Raw genomic sequence first — 21,662 nt, 5'->3', positions numbered from 1 at the left:
GGTTGGAGAGGGTATAGGTGTTTGATTGTTCAGGGCGACTGAGATGTGTATGTGTGGAATGTATGAGTATGTCTATAGACTTGCTTGTTGGGGTCTCTGAGTCTGGGTTTTACACTTTAAAATTTTAAATCACAACAGTCAGGTGAGACCAATCGTGGGAGGTTGGTATTTTTTCTTGTTGCTCCTTGCCTTCTTTTTTGGAGTGAATTACCTCATGTATTTTTATGGCTCTACTTCATCCCAATGTAATTGTTTCAGTTTTGTGTTTCACTGACAGTTGCAATAAAATATATTTAAAAAAAAAAAACTTTTGAGTCTATTTCAGGCGAATGTGGGGGTATAAATGTCATGAATAAATAAATCAAATAATAAATACCAAAATTCAAGTATTTGTAACCAATATTTGGCTTTGTTTCAGATGATACAGTGTATCTTTTTGTTGTAAATCACCCACAATTCCAGAGCACAGTAGAGCTATTTAAATTTGTGGAGGAAGAAAATGTTCTTCAGCACCTGAAAACTATCCGCCATGATCTACTGTCAAGGTAAGGTGTCCATGTTGAACTCTACAGTATGGCTGCTGTGTACATTGTAAGCACAAGAAAACAGGAACAGAAACTGAGTGGTACTTCCAGGTACAGGTGGAAGATCTATGTGTTAGGGATGTGCAGCAAGACAATTTTCATTTCGTTCCCAAACAAAAGAAGTGGAAGGGTGCATACAAAAGAGCAAGGAAGACGTGGAGTCAATAGATAAAACAGGTCTATTTATTTGTAAAATCAAACAGCGTGTACAGTTAAAAATCCTCCAAGTTCAGTAAACAAGATGTGCGTTAGGATAAAAGGAGGAGGAGCCCCGTGTGTTTCAGCACTTTCTGCTGTCGGCATTGCTGCTGTTTGCTTTATCTTTTACTGCTATTAAGTGCAAGTGCCCTTTCGTACTCTCATAGGAAACTTGATGATGGCTGTCTTCTGCTGGAATCCAGGCATTGTTGAGGTAATGGAATAATGTACATCCTGTTTATCGAGCTTCGAGATTTTTATCTCTACACACAGTTTGTATTTTACAAATAAACCTGTTTTATCTATTGGACTCCATGTCCTCCTAGTTCTTTTGTTTGCACCCTTCCACCTCTTTTATTTGACTATTCAGTTTTTCTGGAATGTTTCTTTTCCTTGTTGTTTGTTTGAATTTTCATTTCATGCTATTTGCCATCTCATTTCTGAGAACGTTCGTTTTGTTTGGGGTTTTTTTTCCCTTCATGTTATAGGAGCAACGTTGATAAGACTGCATGCTCTTCTGAAAGACTGCACACCATTCAGACATGCGTGATGGTTCATTCATGCACAAATTATTGAGAAAGAGGGTGCACTCTTTCAAAAGAGCGTATTTTGTGTGTTTTCTCTTCATTTCTGTTTCCTAATGACATGAAATGGCATAGGGCATGTTAAAGAAAATCTCTCTAGTATAATGGCAAAAAATTTGTACTTTACAAATGAATATAATTCTGTAGAGTGCATCCGATTTCAAAGGAATGAATAAGGGAAAAAGCCTCTGAACTCCACCCAACCTCCAACCCAAGTAATTGTTATTAGTAACAAGGGTTGAGAAAAATTTTCTTTTGGGGGGTTTTTATCATCAGCAGCAAAAAAACCCTTGAAGTTCCAAGATACAGAAGATGCTAAAACTCAACAGAATCGACTAGGGATCCATAAGCGTGTGAAAGTATCATAACTTTAACTTAACCTTCGAGTGCAGGTACAAAGCAACGAGTGAATCATCGGTCCAAACACACCACACGTATGGATCCCTAGTCGATTCTGTTGAGTTTTAGCATCTTCTGTATCTTGGAACTTCAAGGGTTTTTTTGCTGCTGATAATAAAAAAACCCCCCAAAAGAAAATCTTTTGGCAAAAAAAGGCCTTTTTCACATGCGCGCTGAAAATTGGATTGGCGCACACTCAAAACCTGTGCCTACACTACCGCAAGCCATTTTTTCAGCGCACCTTAGTAAAAGGACCCCCTAATTAGCTTGAAAATAGAAACCTAATTTTATAATTTATAAACACCTAAGAGTGGAAGCCTTAATCATAAGTCTTTCACGTGCAGTGCATAATTGTTTTCTCTACCAGAGAATACTACTAGGACAGATAATATTCAGCAATTATCCACACAGCCTGCACTAGCAGAATCTAATGGTACTAGTTTTTTGTTATATCATGCAATGAAACTTTATATTCTTGGCTTCAAAATGCAGCAGATTTATATAGAACACAGCTTGGTTCATATTCAGCAATGACGGATAGCATTATGGTGGTATGGAAGAGTAGCCCAATTGTTAGTACAGTGGCCTGAGAATCAGGAGAACCAGGATCAATTCTCACTGCAGCTCCTTTTGACACCATGTAAATCACTTAACCCTTCATTGACCCACGTACAAAATAAGTACCTGTATATAATATACAAAATACTTTGATCTTAACCACAGAAAGGGGGGGGGGTTGTATATCAAGTCACATCCCCTTTCCCTCTAGTCATTATTAGAAGAGTTAAAGTGGAAAAGTGATCCTTACTTTTTAAGTATTTAACATTTTTTTTAGTTTTAGGTTTTGAGCACACTGGGTTGGCAATGCAATTCTAGCTAGATGTTTTATATATTAGCACTTCGTTTGTCATATTCAAGAATATTTAAGGTTTTCCTTAAAACAGGATTCCAGCACTTCAGAATAATAATCCTTGAGAGCAGGGCTGTGGAGTCAGTACACCAACCTTCAGCTTGACTCCAGCTCTGACGCAGGCTCCTACTGATTAGTCTTTACATTTTTTATTCTGCATATAAAGTACTCGTAAATATAACTTTAGATTCAGGACAAAGATTAGATAGATAATGTATAAACTGATAAATTTACGATACGTGTTGCAAGTTTTTACTTTGAAACTGGAGTTGGAGTCAGTACAATTTTACCGATTCAACTCTATCCAAAATGGCTTATGATTATGACTCCATAGCCCTGCTTGAAAGTTAGATATGGAGTCCAAGAGACTCCAAATGCTGATGTCTTGTATCTTTCAGTCATAGGCACCTCGTATAAGAGGCTTGGGAGCCCCAACTGTAACCTTTCCTGCTCACCGATCCACTGACTTCCAGTACTGCATTGCCCTCTGTTACTTCTCTATCCTGCTGCCACCTTATAGCACCTTGTAGTTCCCTTCCTCTCATTTCTACCTCTGCCGGGTCTGTGCAAATAGACAAGGAGTGAAGATGTGAGGGACCATGACTCTCCCTGCACTGCTAATGCTTCCTCTGCCGGTCCTGCCTCCTCTGGCGTAAACTTCTGGGATAAGCAGAGGAAGCAGTACTGATGCAGGGATAGTTGCTTATTTGCATGGACCCGGCAGAGGTGAAAATCAGAGGAAGGGAGCCAAAAGGTGCTGCACAGTAGTGGTGGTTGGGGATGGGAGGGCAGAAATAGGGCAAGACTGGATGGGATGGGAGGGGAGAGAGAGAGAAAACTAGAGGCCATGCTAGTTGTGGTAAGACCAAGGAGGTTTGATTACATGGGGCAATATTGGATGGGAGGGGCAGAGAGGTGGAGGCAAAGTTGATGGGATGAAGATAGAGACAGTAGAGAGGGGAAATACTGCATGGGGGAGACAGAGCTAGAGAGGGGCAATTCTGGGTGGGGGAAGATAGAGATAGACGATGCTGGGTGGGGGTAGGGAAGAGAGGAGACACAGCAGTAAAAATATGGAATGGCATTCTTCATCCGATAAGGTCTGTTTTTCCTTATCTTTTATTTAGAAAACAATTGAAAGCTTTTTTTATTCAGATGTTGATTTAGTTTAGAATGTTTTATATTGTTCTTTTAGTTTCTGAGAGAGATGTCTCTTTATTGTAATCCACAATGAATCCTTGTGGAGATATAGCAGAATATAAACTAAAGTTGGCTTGGATTGAATTGGATTCTGGATGATGGGAGTCGAGAGAGATGGAGGCAGTATTCTATGAGGAGAGATAAAGAAAGACAAGAGCAATACTGCATGAGAGAGAGAGAGAGAGAGAATGAGGACAGTTCTGAATGGGGCAGGGGAAGAGAGGGGAGATAGAGAGATGGGGCAATGCTAGATGGTGGAGCTCCTTCTCACTTTCTCCACTACATCCAGCTCCAACACTAATCTGTTCCTTTCACCTTTCTTCCATTTTTTCTGCCTCTCTATCCATTCAGATTTCATTCATATTATCTGGTCTTTAATTTACCTCTTTGTACTATGTTTGCTTATAGCTTTCCATTTCTTTCCCTCACCCTGGCTCTGTCTTTCTCCTTCCTCTTATTCTATGATCTTTCATCAGCTCCCTGCTGCTCTCCGCTTCCCCCTGCATCAAAAATCTAAATTTTAGCAGCCCCAACCCCCCCCCCCTCCTTCCTCTCTTCCTTTCTCCCACAGCTCCACCTCCCGCCCAGGTCAGGAAAGCAGAGACGTCCTGTAGACTGGCGGCGATCAGATGTTCTTCTTGCCCGTGCAGCGCCTTCACACAGAGGTGAGAGGCGCTGCATGGGCCCGGTAAGGCGGTGGGGCGGTGGAGGGGGGGATCGGCGGCGATGACCTCAGGGGGGCGGGGCACAGGATGGCGGGAGGCGGAGCTGTGGGAGAAAGTAGAGAGAAAGGAAGGGAGGTGGTAGGGCTGCTAAAATGTTGATTTTTGATGCAGGGGGAAGCGGGGAGCAGCAGCGACCTCGGGCGGGGGGGCACAGGGGCGGAGGATGGTGGGAGGCGGAGCTGTGGGAGAAAAAGGAGAAAGGGAGGGAGGGGGCCGGGGCTGATAACGTTTTATAAGTTTTGTGCTTTTTAATGCAGGGGGAGCGGGAAGCAGCGGCGACCTCGGGCGGGGGGGAAGGAATCTCATAAAGGACGCTCCTGACGAGCGTTTTTGCCCCCTCCCTCCCTTTAGAAGCCGGGCAGCCCTAACAAGAGGTACAGACCTCTCGTTAGCTTTCCCGGAGTTTTCCTGCGTTAGGGCAAGCGGAAAACTTTAGTGCATCTCAATCCAATAGGGTTTCTAAACAATTTGCTCATCTGCATTCCGTTTTCGTTAGCTGCTGTCGTCTTCGGAAAAAGGGCTTTAATGCATGTCACGGTTTAAAACTTGTTCATTAAAGGGTTGTAAAAGGGTCGTTAAAGTTTAGTGCATCTGGCCCTCAATGCTTACTATGTTCAAAAGTGTCCCACTGTTCTTTTAGTTCCAGAGGGATAGTTATATTTGTCTGGAGCAGCAAAAATAAGAAAGAGGCTGTGGCACATTGATCTGACCCAGTATGGCTATTCCTATATTCTTATGTTCTTATGACGCTATCCGCCTTATTTTCGAAAGAGAAAAACGCCTATAGTGCAACCTAAATCGGGAGATAGACATTTATCTCCCAAAGGCGCCCAAATCGTATAATCAAAAGCCGATTTTGGGCGTTTCCAACTGCACTCCATCGCGGAAACGAATAAAGTTGACAGGGGTGTGTCAGATGCGTGGTGGAGGCGGAACTGGGGCGTGGTTATCAGCCGAGGCGAGATGGGCGTCTTTAGCTGATAATCGAAAAAAAAAGGCGTTTTGACCGCGATTTTGGGTCACTTTTTTTGGACCCTTTTTTTTTCACGAACAAGTCCCAAAAAAGTGCCCCAACTGCCCAGATGACCACTGGAGGGAATCGGGGATGACCTCCCCAGACTCCCCCAGTGGTCACTAACTCCCTCCCACCAAAAAACCCCCCACTTTTAAAACTTTTTTTCAGCCTCAAATGCCGTACCCACCTCCATGACAGACCTCCATGACAGCAGAATGTGTTCGATCCTGTCACAGCCTTTCCCTGGGCCAGATGTGGCTCTCGGGTGCAGTACAGGGTCACATCAGCATTGCATTGTGGTGGGTGTAGGGTACTGGGCTCCGTGATTTCATTAGCTTGTGTTACAGTCTCACGATGTTGGTAGTTGGTAGGCTCTTCTCCCATGGTGCTTTTCCCCCTGCCTACTGGGTCAGAGTGTGCCCTGTTGTGTTTCCTGTTGTAGTCCATGCGGTAGTGGCCATTTTTGTAAGCCAGTTTTAGTTCCCTTTCCTGTGTTAGCCACGTTACAGAACTCAGTTCTTACCTTGAATGTGGCTGAAAGAGGGCATTGTACAGCATTCTGCCAGCTCTGACCTACTGCTGATCTCAGTACCAGGGAGACTCGTTGCCAGTGGGGCACAACCTCTGATCTGCAGTTAACTGTGAGTAAAGGCGGTTATTCCAATAAAGGACGTTTTCGGAGAGATTAGTCTTCAGGTGTCAACTGGTGTGCCAATGTTATATAGCAGCAACCAGTCCTAGAGGCCTGCGTGTATGCAGGTCCCTGGAGCACTTTTAGTGGGTACCGCAGTGCACTTCAGCCAGGTGGCCCCAGGCCCATCTTTCCCCCCCCCCCCCCCCACCTGTAACACTTGTGCTGGTAAATGAGAGGCCTCCAAAACCCACTGTACCCACATGTAGGTGCCCCCTTCACTCCTAAGAGCTATTGTAGTGTTGTACATTTGTGGGTAGTGGGTTTTGGGGGAGGGGGGTTGGGTGTTCAGCACCCGTGGTAAGGGAGCTATGCATGTGGGAGCTTTTTCTGAAGTCCACCGCACTGACCTAGGGTGCCCAGTTGGTGTCCTGGCATATCAGGGAGGCCAGTGTACTACCAATCCTGGCCCCTTCCACGACCAAATGACTCGGATTAGGACTTTTTTGAGCTGGGCGTTTTTAGTTTCCATTATCGCTAAAAAAAACAAACGCCCAGCTCAAAAACGTCCATTTTTTAAGAAAATACGGCTTGGCCTGCCCCTTCACGGACCCGTTCTCGGAGATAAACGCCCATGGAGATAGGCGTTTCCGTTCAATTATGCCCCTCCACGTGCTATTCCTTACAGAGCGCTCATCCTGGAACGCCCTTTAGAGAATAATACTGAGAGACTATTTTTCCTGGTGCCTAATTTTTGGCACCATTTACTGAATCCAGCACTATTTCCAATTTTCTTGTGTAACTACAGAATACTGGTTAGTGTGCCTAAATCTACCATGCACGTATTTACACCAGGTTTTTATTGGCGTAAATACACGCACGTAGATTTAGGCACTACGGTATTGACCAAGTGTATCCTATGTACCGCACCTAAATTTTATGGAATACACTTGGTTCCGTGCGGATTTTTTAGGCACCATTAATAGAATCTGGCCCTATATGCATATACTCATGAAACGAATTTACAATATTATTGCCTTTGTGTTAGCTAGTCTGTTGTGCAAACTTCTCTTTTTCTTGTTCTAGCATCAATGATCTTGTAGCCATGGGACCGGATAGTTTTTACGCCACCAATGATCATTACTTCTTGAATCCCATCATGAGGAAGCTGGAAATGTTTCTTGGCTTGGGATGGGCGTATGTCGTTTACTACAGCCCTAAGGAAGTGAAAGAAGTGGCGGCAAATTTCTATTTTGCAAATGGCATTAATGTTTCCCCTGACAACAAGTATGCTATTTTTCAAACTACCTACATGTTATAATCTGATTTTTATTAATGTGATAGTAATTTTGTTTTTTGTTGCACTGTCAATTCCCTTCACCAAATTTAGGCACGAAAGCTTACACCAACTGAAAGATGGTGTAAATCCTGGCACGCAAGTTGTGTGCATCCCTGGAATTCTATAACACTGTGCACAAATTTGGGGGCTGCCCCTGAACTGCCCATGCCCCTCCGATAGCCACACTCCCTTTTGGTTTCAGCGCTATGGGATTTGGGCACGGAGTGTTATAGAATAGCACCCGGCCAGATGCACAAATCTTGATTGGTGCCAGTTAATGTCAGTCATTGTTAGCATCCAACTATTGATAGCATCCAATTATTGATCGTTAATGGTTTGTTAACCTATTCAGTTGTGTGTGCATCTCAGGATCGCTCTTTCAATGTGTAGAATCCATGGGATAATGCCTGTTATAAAATTACTCTGTGTAAAAAGTATGTGCAATGACAAGACTGGGCAACCTTGAAGATCAGGAAGATAGTAGGAAAGTATTTGGAAACTGAATACAGTGCATCTCCACTAGCTCCTAACACCGGAATCCAAGATTTCCATCGGGGAATGAGGAGACTAGTAGAATTCAATAGTTAGAAGAGAACAGCTTAATTAAAATGATCAATATTACAAAAGGGGAAATTATTAGCCTGTGCCAGAGTCCACCTTACCTGTTCTCATTACTGCAATCCAATATAAAAGCTATGAGGAAAATTACAGCTATGGCAGCTCTATTTCAGAAAACGCCTACAAGGGGTCTAATTGCAAAAATTTACAAATCCTGATGAAAAAGAGGAGGAGGAGGGAAACACAGTGGTCATGGAGACAGGATTTCAAATATATGCAATGCTTTCGCAATTGCATTTGGGACTAGATTCAGTAGAAGGTGCTCAGAAAACAGCGAAGAAAATAATCCATGCAGAGTTGCACGCCAAGTTGTACACCGTTTATAGAATAGTGCTTAGAGACGATTTCCATGCCAAACTTTGGGCATGAGGATTTACACCAACAGAAACTGGTGTGAATGCATCTTTAGTGAATACCCCGACCCTCCCATGGCCATGCCCCCTTTTGAGTTGCACGCTAAAGGATTTGTGCACAGGTCTTTATAGAATAGTGTGTAGTTGCACGCGCATCTCAGGATTGCTTTCGCAATTTTTCTACGTGGAATCTGAGTGTTGGTGTCTAAAAAATAATTGGATCGCTGTTGTAAAAGGTATGGGCAAAAAGGTTCAAATTCATGCACTGCTTTCGGAAGTACAACCAAATCAAAACATTTTCCCCCTAACTGTAGAAACTTGTGCACCCAAATTTCTGATTAGCACACAACTTTGCGTGGGCAACTTGTAGAATAAGGTCAGCTGTGCATATAACTTAATAGATGCTAATTGGCCTTAATATAATTGGTACTAATTAGAAGTGACATGTATAACTGCTTTTAGACAGTATTCTGTAAGTTGCACACTTAAATTCCAGAGATATGTTTGGTGGGGGGGGGGGGGGGGGGGAGATCAGGTTTGGGAAAAATGAGTAGAGCAGGCCAGATGAAGAATATTATATAGCCAAACTGAGGGACAGCATGGGGGGTGGGGGGACAAAGGACTGGTAGGCAAGTTGATAGAGATTGTGACAAAAACAGGCTTGGTGACTCCTGACCCTGAGCTCTTCACTGTTGCCTTTGAGAGAGAGAAGGTAGCTGTGTATGCTGCTGAGTATTAATTGTTGTTGGAGTAATACGATTTGTTAAAGTAAAAGTATAAAACCTTTTCCCTGGGACCTGCATAGAGGTGTGAAATATTATTATTTTGCATGAAAACTGAATTACAAGTGTTAATGCCCCAGGGGAGGCAAGGATACTGAATGTGTTATGTTCAATAAAAAGAGCTAAAAAAAACAATAGATGGTGGGAACAAAGTGATGACTTGTAACACTGACTTATGGTTTTTGTAGGTGTTAGGCAGGAGATATAATATCCTTTTCCATCCTATTCTCCAGCATGCTTTAATCCCTCCCTTTTTGTACCCTCAATGTGACTGAAACATGTCTAAATAAAAGCGTCCTCCTTTTTAGGCTTGGACATTTCTTCCCATTCAGTCACTGCTGTTAGGTTTCCTAAAATTGGGCCCTCCCTGGTCTCGCTCACAACATGCCCTTGTGCTATTTGGGTGAACTGCAGTGTAGAACATCTAGATTTTGCCATTCCAAAGTCTCAATTTGAAGGTTTTTGTCAGATGGACTTTTTTTTTGTTGCTATTTTGAGACATCCATGTGCTTTGAAATTGAGCCCCAGTGTGTGTTAAAATGGTAGCCAACACTAGTAACTATGGCCCTTATCCAGATAAATGTCTTTGAATATTGACCCAAATATTTAAGTAAAGCACCCAAAATATTTTGCATATCTAGCCCAAACATATCTACTATGGGCCCTGTTTACTAAGACGCACTGTAGGCGTGCTAGTGTTTTTAGCGCACGCTAAAAATTAGTGCACACTAATGCTAGAGACACCTATATATTCCTGTGGGTGTCTCTAGTGTTAGTGCATGCTAATTTTTAGCGTATGCTAAACACTCTAGTGCACCTTAGTAAACAGAGCCGGGTTACGTTTCTAAATTTATGCTCCTAAAAGTTTTGCTCCTAATTTTAAGAGCATAATTTATGCTCCTAAATTTATGCTCCTAAATTACGAGCATACTCTATGCTCCAAAATAGAGTATGCTCGTAATTTAGGAGCATGAATTATGCTCATAAATTGGTAGCATAAATTTTAGGAGCATAATCTTTATAGAATAAAGCCCTATGGGGATAATTCTCAAAAAAGTTGGCTAAAGGTAGGCACTAGGATGATCCATGTTAAATGTGAATTCTGGGGGAAATTCTATATATGGCACCTCAAAACTCAGCGCCATAATGCCTGAAGTTAGGCGTACTTTATAGAATACGTTCATGTGCCATTCTTGCACCTAAAACTTAGATGTATTGTATTGTAAAAGGACCCCATAATTTGTAACTGCAAATTAGTGCCAATTATTGGTTGTTTGTGGCAATTAGCCAATTATTAAATTAAGTTAGGGAGATGTTGTTATTGTTTGAATGGTGGTATATCAATCCATATTAAACATAAACATTATGTGTGCAGCTAATGCTGTTTCTTTTTCAAGGCATATTTATATCGCTGATCTCGTTGGTCATGATATCCATGTATTGAGAAAAAACCCTGACTGGTCTTTAACTCCTGTTAAGGTAAGAATGAAACTAAGTTGCTATACTGGAATCCTTTCACGCTTTCTGATTACCCATGAGGGCCTCAGTTTTCTAATGAAACACAAAAATCTTCACTGGAGAGGTCAGTGATATATTGCTGAAAAGGGTGTTTGATATCTGTGTAGCAACCTTGAACTTCACAAAATAGATATTTAATTTCTCTTACAGTGCAACGAGACTGGCAGATACTTCCAAAATAATGACCTTCATTGCGTGCTTTTGCATTGGTTTACAGTATATAACTTTTGTAACACAGCTGCAGACTTTCTTTGGCCTGTCTGCTAGATTTGGAGGCCAGTTTTCAAACTTCCCACATCACTGTAAAGTGCATGACTGCTGTTTTTATAACAATAATATTTTTACTAGAAAGATCACAATGCATTACACAATAAAGACTAAGGGGTCGATATTCAGACTGCAGGAGTTCGACTGGCTAACTTCCGCGGTCAGCGGTTAGTCCGGATATTCAATGACCAACATTGAATATCCGGTTTATTTTTGGCCGGTTTAAAGATAACTGTCTAAGTCTATATTCAGACTAAGCCGGTTATCTTTAAACTGGCCAAAGATATCCCACCTTTTCACGAGACCAAATATGGCCGCTAAACTGGCTTTAAAAATAGGCAGATAGCCAATTATATTGGATGATATCACCGGCTGTTAGCCGCTAACCAGGGATATTCTGTGGGGGTTATCTGCTTATCCCCCACTGAATATTAGTGGATAGCTGGTTAAGCACTATTTAACCAGTCAGCAGCTGTTCTGGACAGTCAAATAGCGCTAAATATTGGATGGTAAATTCAATAAATGACACCAAAAGAATCAGCACTGAACAAAATAGCCCTTAGCACTATTCTATAAACAGCACTCAGACACCGTTTATAGAATTTTGCTTAGTGCTGGGAACCATGACTACTTTTAGGCATGATCAGCAAAAAAGGAGGTAAAAGGCCTCATGCACCATGAGATATAGAAAAAAAGTGAAGATGAACCAAGGAGGATTACCAAACAAATTTATTAAAGATTTTCAAAAAACGACCCGATACGGCAGTGTTTCGGCCCAAAGGTCTGCCTCGGGGGTCTTGAACAATCTCGGGTGTAGCAGTGTAAAATAAATACACCGATGAAAGTATATGCTCAATTATTGAACAAGACAGTGCCTCCTTCAATCTCTTCTCCATATTTCCTGGTGATTTCTAAGTACCGGGGCCACTCTCTCAGGGGTCCTATAGTTCCTGGAAAACACCCACAGACCCAAACAGAAACCACCAGGATTCTTAGTCAGTCCAGGAAAGCAGAGTCAATAAACTAGGTTTATTGTCAGAGCTTAAACAGTGAACAGAAAAAGGTGAAATTGGCAAACAATAACAGGTAACTGAATATGGATAAATTATAAAACTATCTAAATATTTTGTTACTACCTGGGTAGTTTCAGGAAGTTATCTGGCCAATGGTACCCTGCAAGTTCCCCTTTCACAAGTTAAATTGAAAAAGAGAGTCCTTTCAACAGCTTAAAACTGAAAACAAGCGCCATCTGCTGGCTGATTAGGAGAAATACACTTTATCAGTAAAATAATACAGTTCACAGTCGTATAAACCCACTGTTTCGTCACAGTGATTAACTAGCCAGGCATTCATACTATATCAGGATTAGCTTGCCATACTACTTCTAAAATTAGTTATACAGACCATATTCAACTGAACATACAATTTTTACCCCAGTCTTATATATCTCAATGCCTTTGTCTTGCCCATTTTATCTATATATGGCACTAATTTTCAAAGCAGATAAACATCTCAAAATTCCCAAAAAGAAAGTCCATGTGCCAAAAACATCCAAATTGCGATTTTCAAAAGGCAGAATTTGGACATCCTACATTGCAGTTCATCCACATAGCAAGGGAGGATTTTATGGGAGTGTTTAGTGCAGGACTACAGATGAAGGGCCCAAATTCAGGATGTCCTAAAGTGATAATTGAACAAGAAGAAATGCTTAAGTCAAAAAAGAAGGGTGTCCTAAGTTAGACCTGTTTCAATTACATTCAGGGTATAAAATGTTTCCCTGACTGAGTAGCTGACCACTGGAGGGATTAACGCAGGATTACTCAATTCCGGTCCTTTAGGTCCGCAGGCAGGCCAGGTTTTCAGGATATCTACAATGAAAGTGCATGAGAAATTTGCATACCAAGTTTACACCCTGGTGCAGTGTGGGAAGTGACTATTCTATAGATTCCATTATAGAATACTAGCATAAACCAGCATTGGCATGCCTAAATATAGGTGTGCCCACTTCCACCACGTCTATGGCAGGCATAAATGGGCATGCCTCAGTGTGGTGAGCAATGCGTTCAATGCATAGTATTCTATAAGTTGTTCAAGTGGGAGACATGCTCCACCCACGTGTATACCCCCTTATAATTATACACTATGTCACATGTACCCATATAAAATAGCGCTTAGAGCAACAGCATGCACAAATGTCACTTTTTCCTGCATTTACACATGCAAAGTGCACGTTACCACAGGCACATAGTTATAAAATTTCCATGAATTTATTTTGCATACATACCAAGCTAAGCAATAACATTAAGTCTAGTAGTGCTATAGAAATGATAAGTAGTAGCAGTATTATTTATCAGAGACTCAGTGGAGATCCAGGAACATTCCCTTCACATTATTGTGGGTCATAGTTTTCAACTGCAGTACAGTGTTCCTCTGAGTGACTTTCATGACCCAAATGATGCTGAATGGCTGTGCAGAGATGCTGGCCAGTCTAGAAATAATTTTAAGAATCTACAGTAACCATGAACAGTTGCTCTGGAATTTACTCCCAGAGGGGCTATGCCCAACTCAAGGCTACCTCTACTCAAGGAAGCAGGTGAAAGCCTGTCACTTCTCCCAAACATTTAATATACAGGGTGACTGACTATACACCACTCTGCACCTGGACTAGCTTGAAATGCACATTGTAACTTAGACCACCTCCTTATATCGTGTACAAAGAACTTGCTTTGAGTTTACCCACCCATCTATTTATCCCAACTGACTGTACCACCCATCTTGTCCCCTCAGCTACATGGTAAGCTGTATTGTAGAAAAGCATTAGCCTCAGATCAATATTATCTAAATGTTCTAATGTTTGCTTATTAGGTGTTTCATTGGTATTTTGACATCATATTATATCTATGCTATTTGAATGTTCGCCCATGCTGTTTATTATGGTACTGTTTGTATAGTACTGACATCATATTTATGATTGTTCTATAGTGCTGTTAAATTTGTATATTTCTGATACTGTTTCATGATAGTCCTGTTTTTAGGTTTCAATTTTTAGGTTTGCTGTTTTCAAGTTTACCTCATTTATTGTATTTATATTTGATCATTTTTACTATTGTTACACTGTTAACAGAAGTGTAAGTTTTATGTTAAACTGTACCATATTGGGTGAATCTCTTCATAAAGGTGGTTAATAAATCATAATAAATAAATTGATCACAGCATTATATTTAATTTGTTTCTTCTTCTTTCATGTTCAAAAGGTGCTGCACGTGGACACGCTTGTGGATAATTTATTTGTTGATCCTACCACGGGAGATATTTGGTCTGGATGTCATCCTAATGGCTGGAAATTGTTTTTTTATGATCCTGATGACCTTCCTGGATCTGAGGTCTGTTTGTTATTAGATAACAATTTTTTTCAAAGACAGATTCCACTTTGTAAATTAAATTTGTACCTGAACTGAACGTAAACCTTTTCACCCTGCTATGCAAAGTTCTTGGCACATATAAACAAGTAAAATTCCAGCCTGTGTTTGGCACCTTTGACATCAAGACTTACCTTCCCTGATGTTTTCCCGATTCATATTCCCAAATAAGCAGTGACATCTTCAGGTGTGCAATCGTTTCTTCTGAATAGGAGACTAGGATTTGATGTGGGATTTTAATTACTTTCATGTTTAAAATATGCAAGGTTACATGAGAGGCATTTTCGAAAGAACGTCCAGTTCAGAATTGGGACGTCCTGCTCATATCCAAAAAAATAAGTCCATCTCACAGCAATTTTTGATCAGGAAAGACATTCATATTTCCTGTTCAAAATACATGAGAAGGACGTCCTTAGCTGGAGATGCCCATCTTGAACAACCATTTTACAAACTGAAAACTTCCTATATAATAAAAAGCACCTCTAATATTCTGAAGCTGACTTCATGGCACTGTGGCAGTGTAGGGTTTGTAAGTGTTTCATTGGCTCTAACTGTCCCCGCCCTCACCAATCAGACAGAACGGAACTTGGAGGAGGGAAGTGGAGTGGATTGAATCTCTAACAAACAATCATATACAGGGAGGTACGAACATCAGTGGAGGCAAGTGCATAGAACGGAAGGGAAGACAAACATTTAATCACTTTGTCACTCACTCACACACATCACACACACACACACACAATCACTCTGTGTATCTCTCTCTTACACTGTCTGTAAAACACACTGTCACTCTCAGTCTCTCACATGGGCAACTGTATGTTGCATTCTCACGAGTAAGGAGCTCTTCTGATGTGATTGTTAAACTGATTGAAGGGCCTGAACAAGGAAAACTTTTACCACATTGTAACACAGTTTACACAAAAAATATTGTATAGAAAGAAATCTTACACGTAAGCAACAATTATATTCAGAATACAACCATGGAAACATCAATGGCAGGAACTCATTACATTGCTAGCGCCCGTTTCATTGCGTTAAGAAATGGGCCTTTTTTACTAGTTACATTATAAAAGGGGGAAAACAAGGGACAGGGATGTTTGTTTGGCAGCATTCTTATGAAAATGACCACACAGACATCCTTACAGAACAGAGAAGTAGTGTAATGGTTAGTGCAGTAGACTGTAAACCAAGGGAATTAGGTTCAAATTCCACTAACTCTCTTTTTTTTTTTTTCTATTGTAAATGTGATCCCTCCTGAATAAGAAAAATGCCTATTATACCTGAATGTACACTACGTCGATAGCCTTCATGCTTTCAGGTGTCTTATATTCAGTGCTTTTTTTGTAGAAAAAAAGGTGCCGGTACTCATTATGGGTGGGGTCACCACATATGGCTCCACCCCTATGATAGCCACACCCACATTAACCACACCCCCTATACCAGCCATGGCGCATATAAACAGACATCATTGAAAATATTATAGTACTATAGGAGAAAAAAATAACGTGATTTTTTTCATTATAAATAATCTCTGTAAGCTCTTACAGCTCCAGTATACCCAGTGCAAAATAAGACAGCCAATGTAAATTCTCAAATTGGACATAATTACAAACACTAAAATGAAAATAACATGATTTTTTGCTACCTTTGTTGTCTGGTGACTGTTTTTCTTTCCATATTGGTCCCAGTCTGTGATTCTGCTTTCTTTTCTTTTCGCTTAACTCTTCTGTGCCATTTGTCATTTTGTCTCCTTTTTCTTTGCTTTCTTCATTATTTTCAGGCTCTCTCTCTGTCCAGATTTAATTCATTCTTACTATCCATTCTTTAATTTCCTTCATCTACCTGTGGCTTTTCATCTTTTCCTCACCCTTGTTCTCCCCATGCCCCTTCCTCTTATTCTCCAGTCTTCTCTATTCCCCTTTTCCATCCAGCAGCTCTGCTTTCTCTCCCCATCCTTCCAGTGTCTCCCCTATTTCTTTCTGCATTCTTCCATCCAGCATCTTCCCTCTCTCTCTCCCCATCCTTCCATCTGTTTTCCCCCTCTCTCTCCCCATCCTTCCATCTGTTTTCCCCCTCTCTCTCCCCATCCTTCCATCTGTTTTCCCTCTCTTTCCCCAATCCTTCCATCTGTTTTTCCCTCTCTCTCCCCAATCCTTCCATCTGTTTTTCCCTCTCTCTCCCCAATCCTTCCATCTGTTTTTCCCTCTCTCTCCCCATCCTTCCATCTGTTTTTCCCTCTCTCTCCCCATCCTTCCATCTGTTTTTCCCTCTCTCTCCCCATCCTTCCATCTGTTTTTCCCTCTCTCTCCCCATCCTTCCATCTGTGTTTCCCTCTCTCTCCCCAATCCTTCCATCTGTGTTTCCCTCTCTCTCCCCATCCTTCCATCTGTTTTCCCCTCTCTCCCCAATCCTTCCCTCTGTTGTTTTCCCTTTCTCTCTCTCCCCAATCCTTCCCTCTGTTGTTTTCCCTTTCTCTCTCTCCCCAATCCTTCCCTCTGTTGTTTTCCCTTTCTCTCTCCCCAATCCTTCCCTGTTTTCCCTCTCTCTATCCCCATCCTTCCATCTGTGTTTTCCCCTCTCTCCCCAATCCTTCCATCTGTGTTTCCCTCTCTCTCCCCATCCTTCCATCTGTTTTTCCCTCTTTCTCTCTCCCCAATCCTTCCCTCTGTTGTTTTCCCTCTCTCTCCCCAATCCTTCCCTCTGTTGTTTTCCCTCTCTCTCCCCAATCCTTCCCTCTGTTGGTTTCCCTCTTTCCCCCCAATCCTTCCCTCTGTTGGTTTCCCTCTTTCTCTCTCTCCCCAATCCTTCCCTCTATTGTTTTCCCTCTTTCCCCAATCCTTCCCTCTTTCTCTCTCTCTCTCCCCAATCCTTCCCTCTGTTGGATTCCCTCTCCCTGCCAAGTTTGGCGCGAATGGCGCGAAGACGCGACGCACGCGGCACCAGCCCCTATTTCCGGCCGCTGCTGCTTCTCCTGTTGTTGAGCAGCAGCGGCCGCTACACAAAGAAAAAGAAGATTAAAAAAAATTGAAACCTGGCTGAAATGCGGCACCCCGGCACTGTAGACAGCCATTAGGCATTGGCTGTTGCCCCGCAACCGCTCCTCCTCTTGCCTCTATGTCACTGCCCCTGGAGGAAGACCCCGGAGGAGCGCAGTGACGTAGAGGCAAGAGGAGGAGCGGCTGCGGGGCAACAGCCAATGCCTAATGGCTGTCTACAGTGCCGGGGTGCCGCGTTTCAGCCAGGTTTCAATTTTTAAAAAAATCTTTTTCTTTGTGTAGCGGCCGCTGCTGCTCAACAGGAGAAGCAGCAGCGGCCAGAAATTACTACTACTACTATTACTACTATTTAGCATTTCTATAGCGCTACAAGGCATACGCAGCGCTGTACAAACATAGAAGAAAGACAGTCCCTGCTCAAAGAGCTTACAATCTAATAGACAAAAAATAAATAAAGTAAATAAAGTAAGTAAAGTGGGGGCTGGCACTGCGTGCGGGACATGGGCTCACGGGGCGGGGGGAGCAAAAAAAAAAAGGTGCCGGTACGCCTTACCGTTGCGTACCGGCACAAAAAAAGCACTGCTTATATTTAGGTATAGTAGGTATTTCTTTGTTCTTGGAGGGAGCCCCAGGGGAAAAAAAATACAGGGGGTCTTTTACTAAAGTTTAGCTTGAGTTATCTGCAGCAGGACCCATTGTATTCCTATTGGCCCTGCTGCAGATAACTTGAGATAAGCTTTAGTAAAAGACCCCCTAAGAGAGTTACAGTGGAATTTGAGCTTGTGTCCCTTGGTTCACAGCCTATTGCACTAACCACTAGGCTACTCCTCTGACCTGCTTGCTGCTTTGTTCAGAATGGCCATAATACCTGCAGCTGATATACAGCCTGGTTTTCGTTTCCAATTTCACTTTCATGGGAGAGGGATGGGGGAAAGCAACCACTAGAGGATTATGGAGGGGCCATGCCTTAATCTCTCCAGTGGTCAGCTGCTCAGAGTACCTTTTTGTAACTTGGACATGACTAGGGTTACCATATGTCCTCTTTTTGGAGGATACTGCTGAGCATCTGGGTGGGTTTTGCCAGCCTGCCCATTTGTCCGGATTTGCGGACGAAGGTGCAGGCTGGCGGGTAGATGGGCCTCAGGGTGTCCTATCCTCCCCTCCCCTACCTTATTGTAGTGCCCTGGTGGTCTAGTGGCCTCTTTGGGGCAGGAAAGAGCCCCCTCTTTCCTGCCCGGCATGGCTGCAGACCTGTCTTGCTCCTGGTGCCACTTCAAAATGGCTTCCAAGAGTTCAAGCGGTGGCCTTACGACACCTCCACAGAAGTCTTGCAAGGTCACTGCTTGAATAATGTTTGGCATTTGGACAGCTGGTAGTAGGGATGGGTAGCCCCAAAATTTTTGTTTCATTTGGTTACCCATGTCATTTGCAGCATTGTTCATTGTATTTTGTTTTTTTTTTTACATTTGTACCCCACGCTTTCCCACTCATGGCAGGCTCAATGCGGCTTACATGGGGCAATGGAGGGTTAAGTGACTTGCCCAAAGTCACAAGGAGCTGCCTGTGCCTGAAGTGGGAATCGAACTCAGTTCCCCAGGACCAAAGTCCACCACCCTAACCACTAGGCCACTCCTCCACTCCACTTTTGGGGGCGATGTCATTAACAGTGCACCCTCATTACAAACAGTGCACACTCTTTCCTGATAGTATGCATGTGGCGGATGAAAAAAGAAAATGTCATATTTTTTCTGCTTATTTTCATTTTTTAACAACATGCAATGACATAGAATATGTTGTTGATACTCCTATGTTGTTGCAAATGACAACTCATCCCTCTCTGACACTGATTCCTGTTGGTTTTGTTTGTTACAATTTTTATTTTGTATTTCATATGTAGCTGGTCTCCAGAATCACTGGGTCTGAACGTGACCCTTGAGTTGATACATGTTATTTAATTGGTGTCTATGATCTCCCCAACCTTGCTCTGCCCAAGTACATAGAACAGGTCTAAAGGTTCCCTGGTGGAAGATATTGGAATACCACCCCCACCCCACATTCGAATGCACAAAAATGTACAAAAGTAGAAATATTAAAACAGCTAGTTATAAAATCCATAAACCAATGCAAAGTGAGCACATTTGATACTTTTTGCCATCCAAGTATGTACAGTCCTTGATTTCCTCTGGTGTGCTGCATCTCCTGTGCTCCTTTCTCCTGTGGATGGGTTTGGAACCCTCTCTGTTCCTCTGTAAGTGCCTTTTTGACTGTTGGGACTTTGGGCAGCCTCACCCTCCTCCTCTTTAGATGCTCTTAGTGCTATTCAGAGTCTAGGGCAATGATTCTCCTATCGCACACTTCCTCTCACAGTATCTCCTCACAAACTGCAATCTCTCAACACTTAGGGGTCCTTTTACCAAGCTGTGGGAAAAAGTGCTCTGCGCTAGCAGCAGGGGCCATTTTCCCCATGCACCAGGGCCCTTTTTACTGCAGCGGGTAAAAAAAAGCCCAGACACACATGGCCATGTGGTAAGAGAACTCTTATCGCGTGGCCGTGCGGAAGGGAGCCCTTACCAACACCCATTGAGGTGGCAATAAGGGCTCCCGCGCTAACCTGGCAGTAACCAGGCACCACACGGTGATGCCTGATTACTGCCACACAAGCCATTTCTTAGGGTTTTCTTTTTCCCCCAGAAATGGCATGCGTTGGGGTGAAACTACCGCCGGCAGCTACATTGGGCTGGCGGTAATCCTGGAAGAGCGAGCAGTAAGCCCGTGTTGGGCTTACCATCGCTCTGTAAAAGGGCCCCTGGGTAAGTTCCTTCTCTCTTGCCTAAGACTTATGGCTCCTCACTCCTCATTCCTCATCACGTATTTAACCTGTATGGACTAGGCAAGTAGGATGCACCCCAAATGAGGGTCCCACCTCCTCTCCTACCAGGGCTCTGGCATTAACTCGTACTGCTTTTGGAGTTCCAACCCTACTCATGTTGAATACGGAGCTGAATACAGGGCCGTGCTAACCCGGTAAGCGGGGTAAGCACGGCAGGGGGGCGCCTCACCTTCAAGGGCGCCGCCGTCGCCACTGCCGCCGTATTTAATAAAATTAAAAAACACAAACCTCTCGAGTCGCGTTGGCGCCTATATGCGCATGCGCTTGCTGGCTCTGGCTGCTGCCTTCCCGTGCGCTGCAGCCTGCGCTCGTTCTAGTTTAGGCTTAGCACCGCCCCAGCGTGACGCACAGCGTGACGTCATCGCGCCTGGAGCCTCGCAGGCAGTCCGACTCCAAAGGACGAGTGTTTGCCGCCGACGCCGACGCCACGTTGGAGACTGCCACTGGCGTAGTGCTGGGACTCTGGGAGAGAGGAGAGCCGGCGCCCTTGGATCATTGGATGATCAGCTGCTGCGCCTGCTGCCCGCATTTTGTTTTTCGTTTTTGAGTCAGACAGAGACTGGTGAACTGTGGACATCATTCATCGGTAAGAACGGTTTTGTAATGGCTGGCGCTGGCCTACACTTATCGATAAAGAAAGTGAAGTTACATTTGAGGCTGCAGATTGGGGCGGGAACTGGAACCAACCAGGCCAGCTGGGGAAGAAAAGAAAGATAAGGCAGGAAATTTCTGGGGGGGGGGGGGGGGGGGGGACAAGCTAGAATCAGGGAGGAACGAAGGAGGAGGGGAGAGTAAGGGCAGGAAAGGAAAATAAGAGCTGATGGAACACAAAGGCAGAGAGGAAGATAGGAAAAAGAAGGCAAGGAAATTTCTGTGTGTTGGGGGGGGGGGGGGAAGAGAACAAGCTAGAATCAGGGAGGAAGGAGGGGAGGCTAAGGCATGAGGAAAGGAAGATAAGCTGATGAGTAATAAAATGGATTGTGACATAAGTATAACATAAGTATAACAGTCATATTTCCAGTTCTAGTAGTACTTAAGATCCAGCAACTATGTTGTAAAAAAACAAAGTAATTGACTTTAAAATGATGGCTGTGTTCCGCCTTCTTCTGATGTCATTTCCTTGACGTCAGAAGAAGGCAGAACACAGCGAAAGGAAGGCTAGAGACGTCGGGAGCGCCGTCTCCTTCATGACGCTGCGCTGCTGGACCGCCACGGAGGTAAATTTAAAAAGAAA

General features: G+C 43.2%; 1 protein-coding gene across 1 annotated transcript in view; it reads left to right on the top strand.

The window, feature by feature from the left end:
• Positions 1-21,662, top strand: part of LOC115468752 (serum paraoxonase/arylesterase 2-like) — a 72,460-nt gene that overhangs the window by 48,752 nt on the left and 2,046 nt on the right. Inside the window, exons 5-8 of the mRNA XM_030200712.1 lie at positions 419-545; positions 7,333-7,533; positions 10,736-10,817; positions 14,378-14,506. Coding sequence (XP_030056572.1) covers positions 419-545; positions 7,333-7,533; positions 10,736-10,817; positions 14,378-14,506 — 539 coding nt within the window. The remainder of the gene's footprint in view (positions 1-418; positions 546-7,332; positions 7,534-10,735; positions 10,818-14,377; positions 14,507-21,662) is intronic.

Source organism: Microcaecilia unicolor, chromosome 1 (assembly GCF_901765095.1).
Source record: "Microcaecilia unicolor chromosome 1, aMicUni1.1, whole genome shotgun sequence".
Taxonomy (NCBI): domain Eukaryota; kingdom Metazoa; phylum Chordata; class Amphibia; order Gymnophiona; family Siphonopidae; genus Microcaecilia; species Microcaecilia unicolor.
Note: the sequence above shows the minus strand (reverse complement) of the source record. Positions and strands in the feature narration are given on the sequence as shown.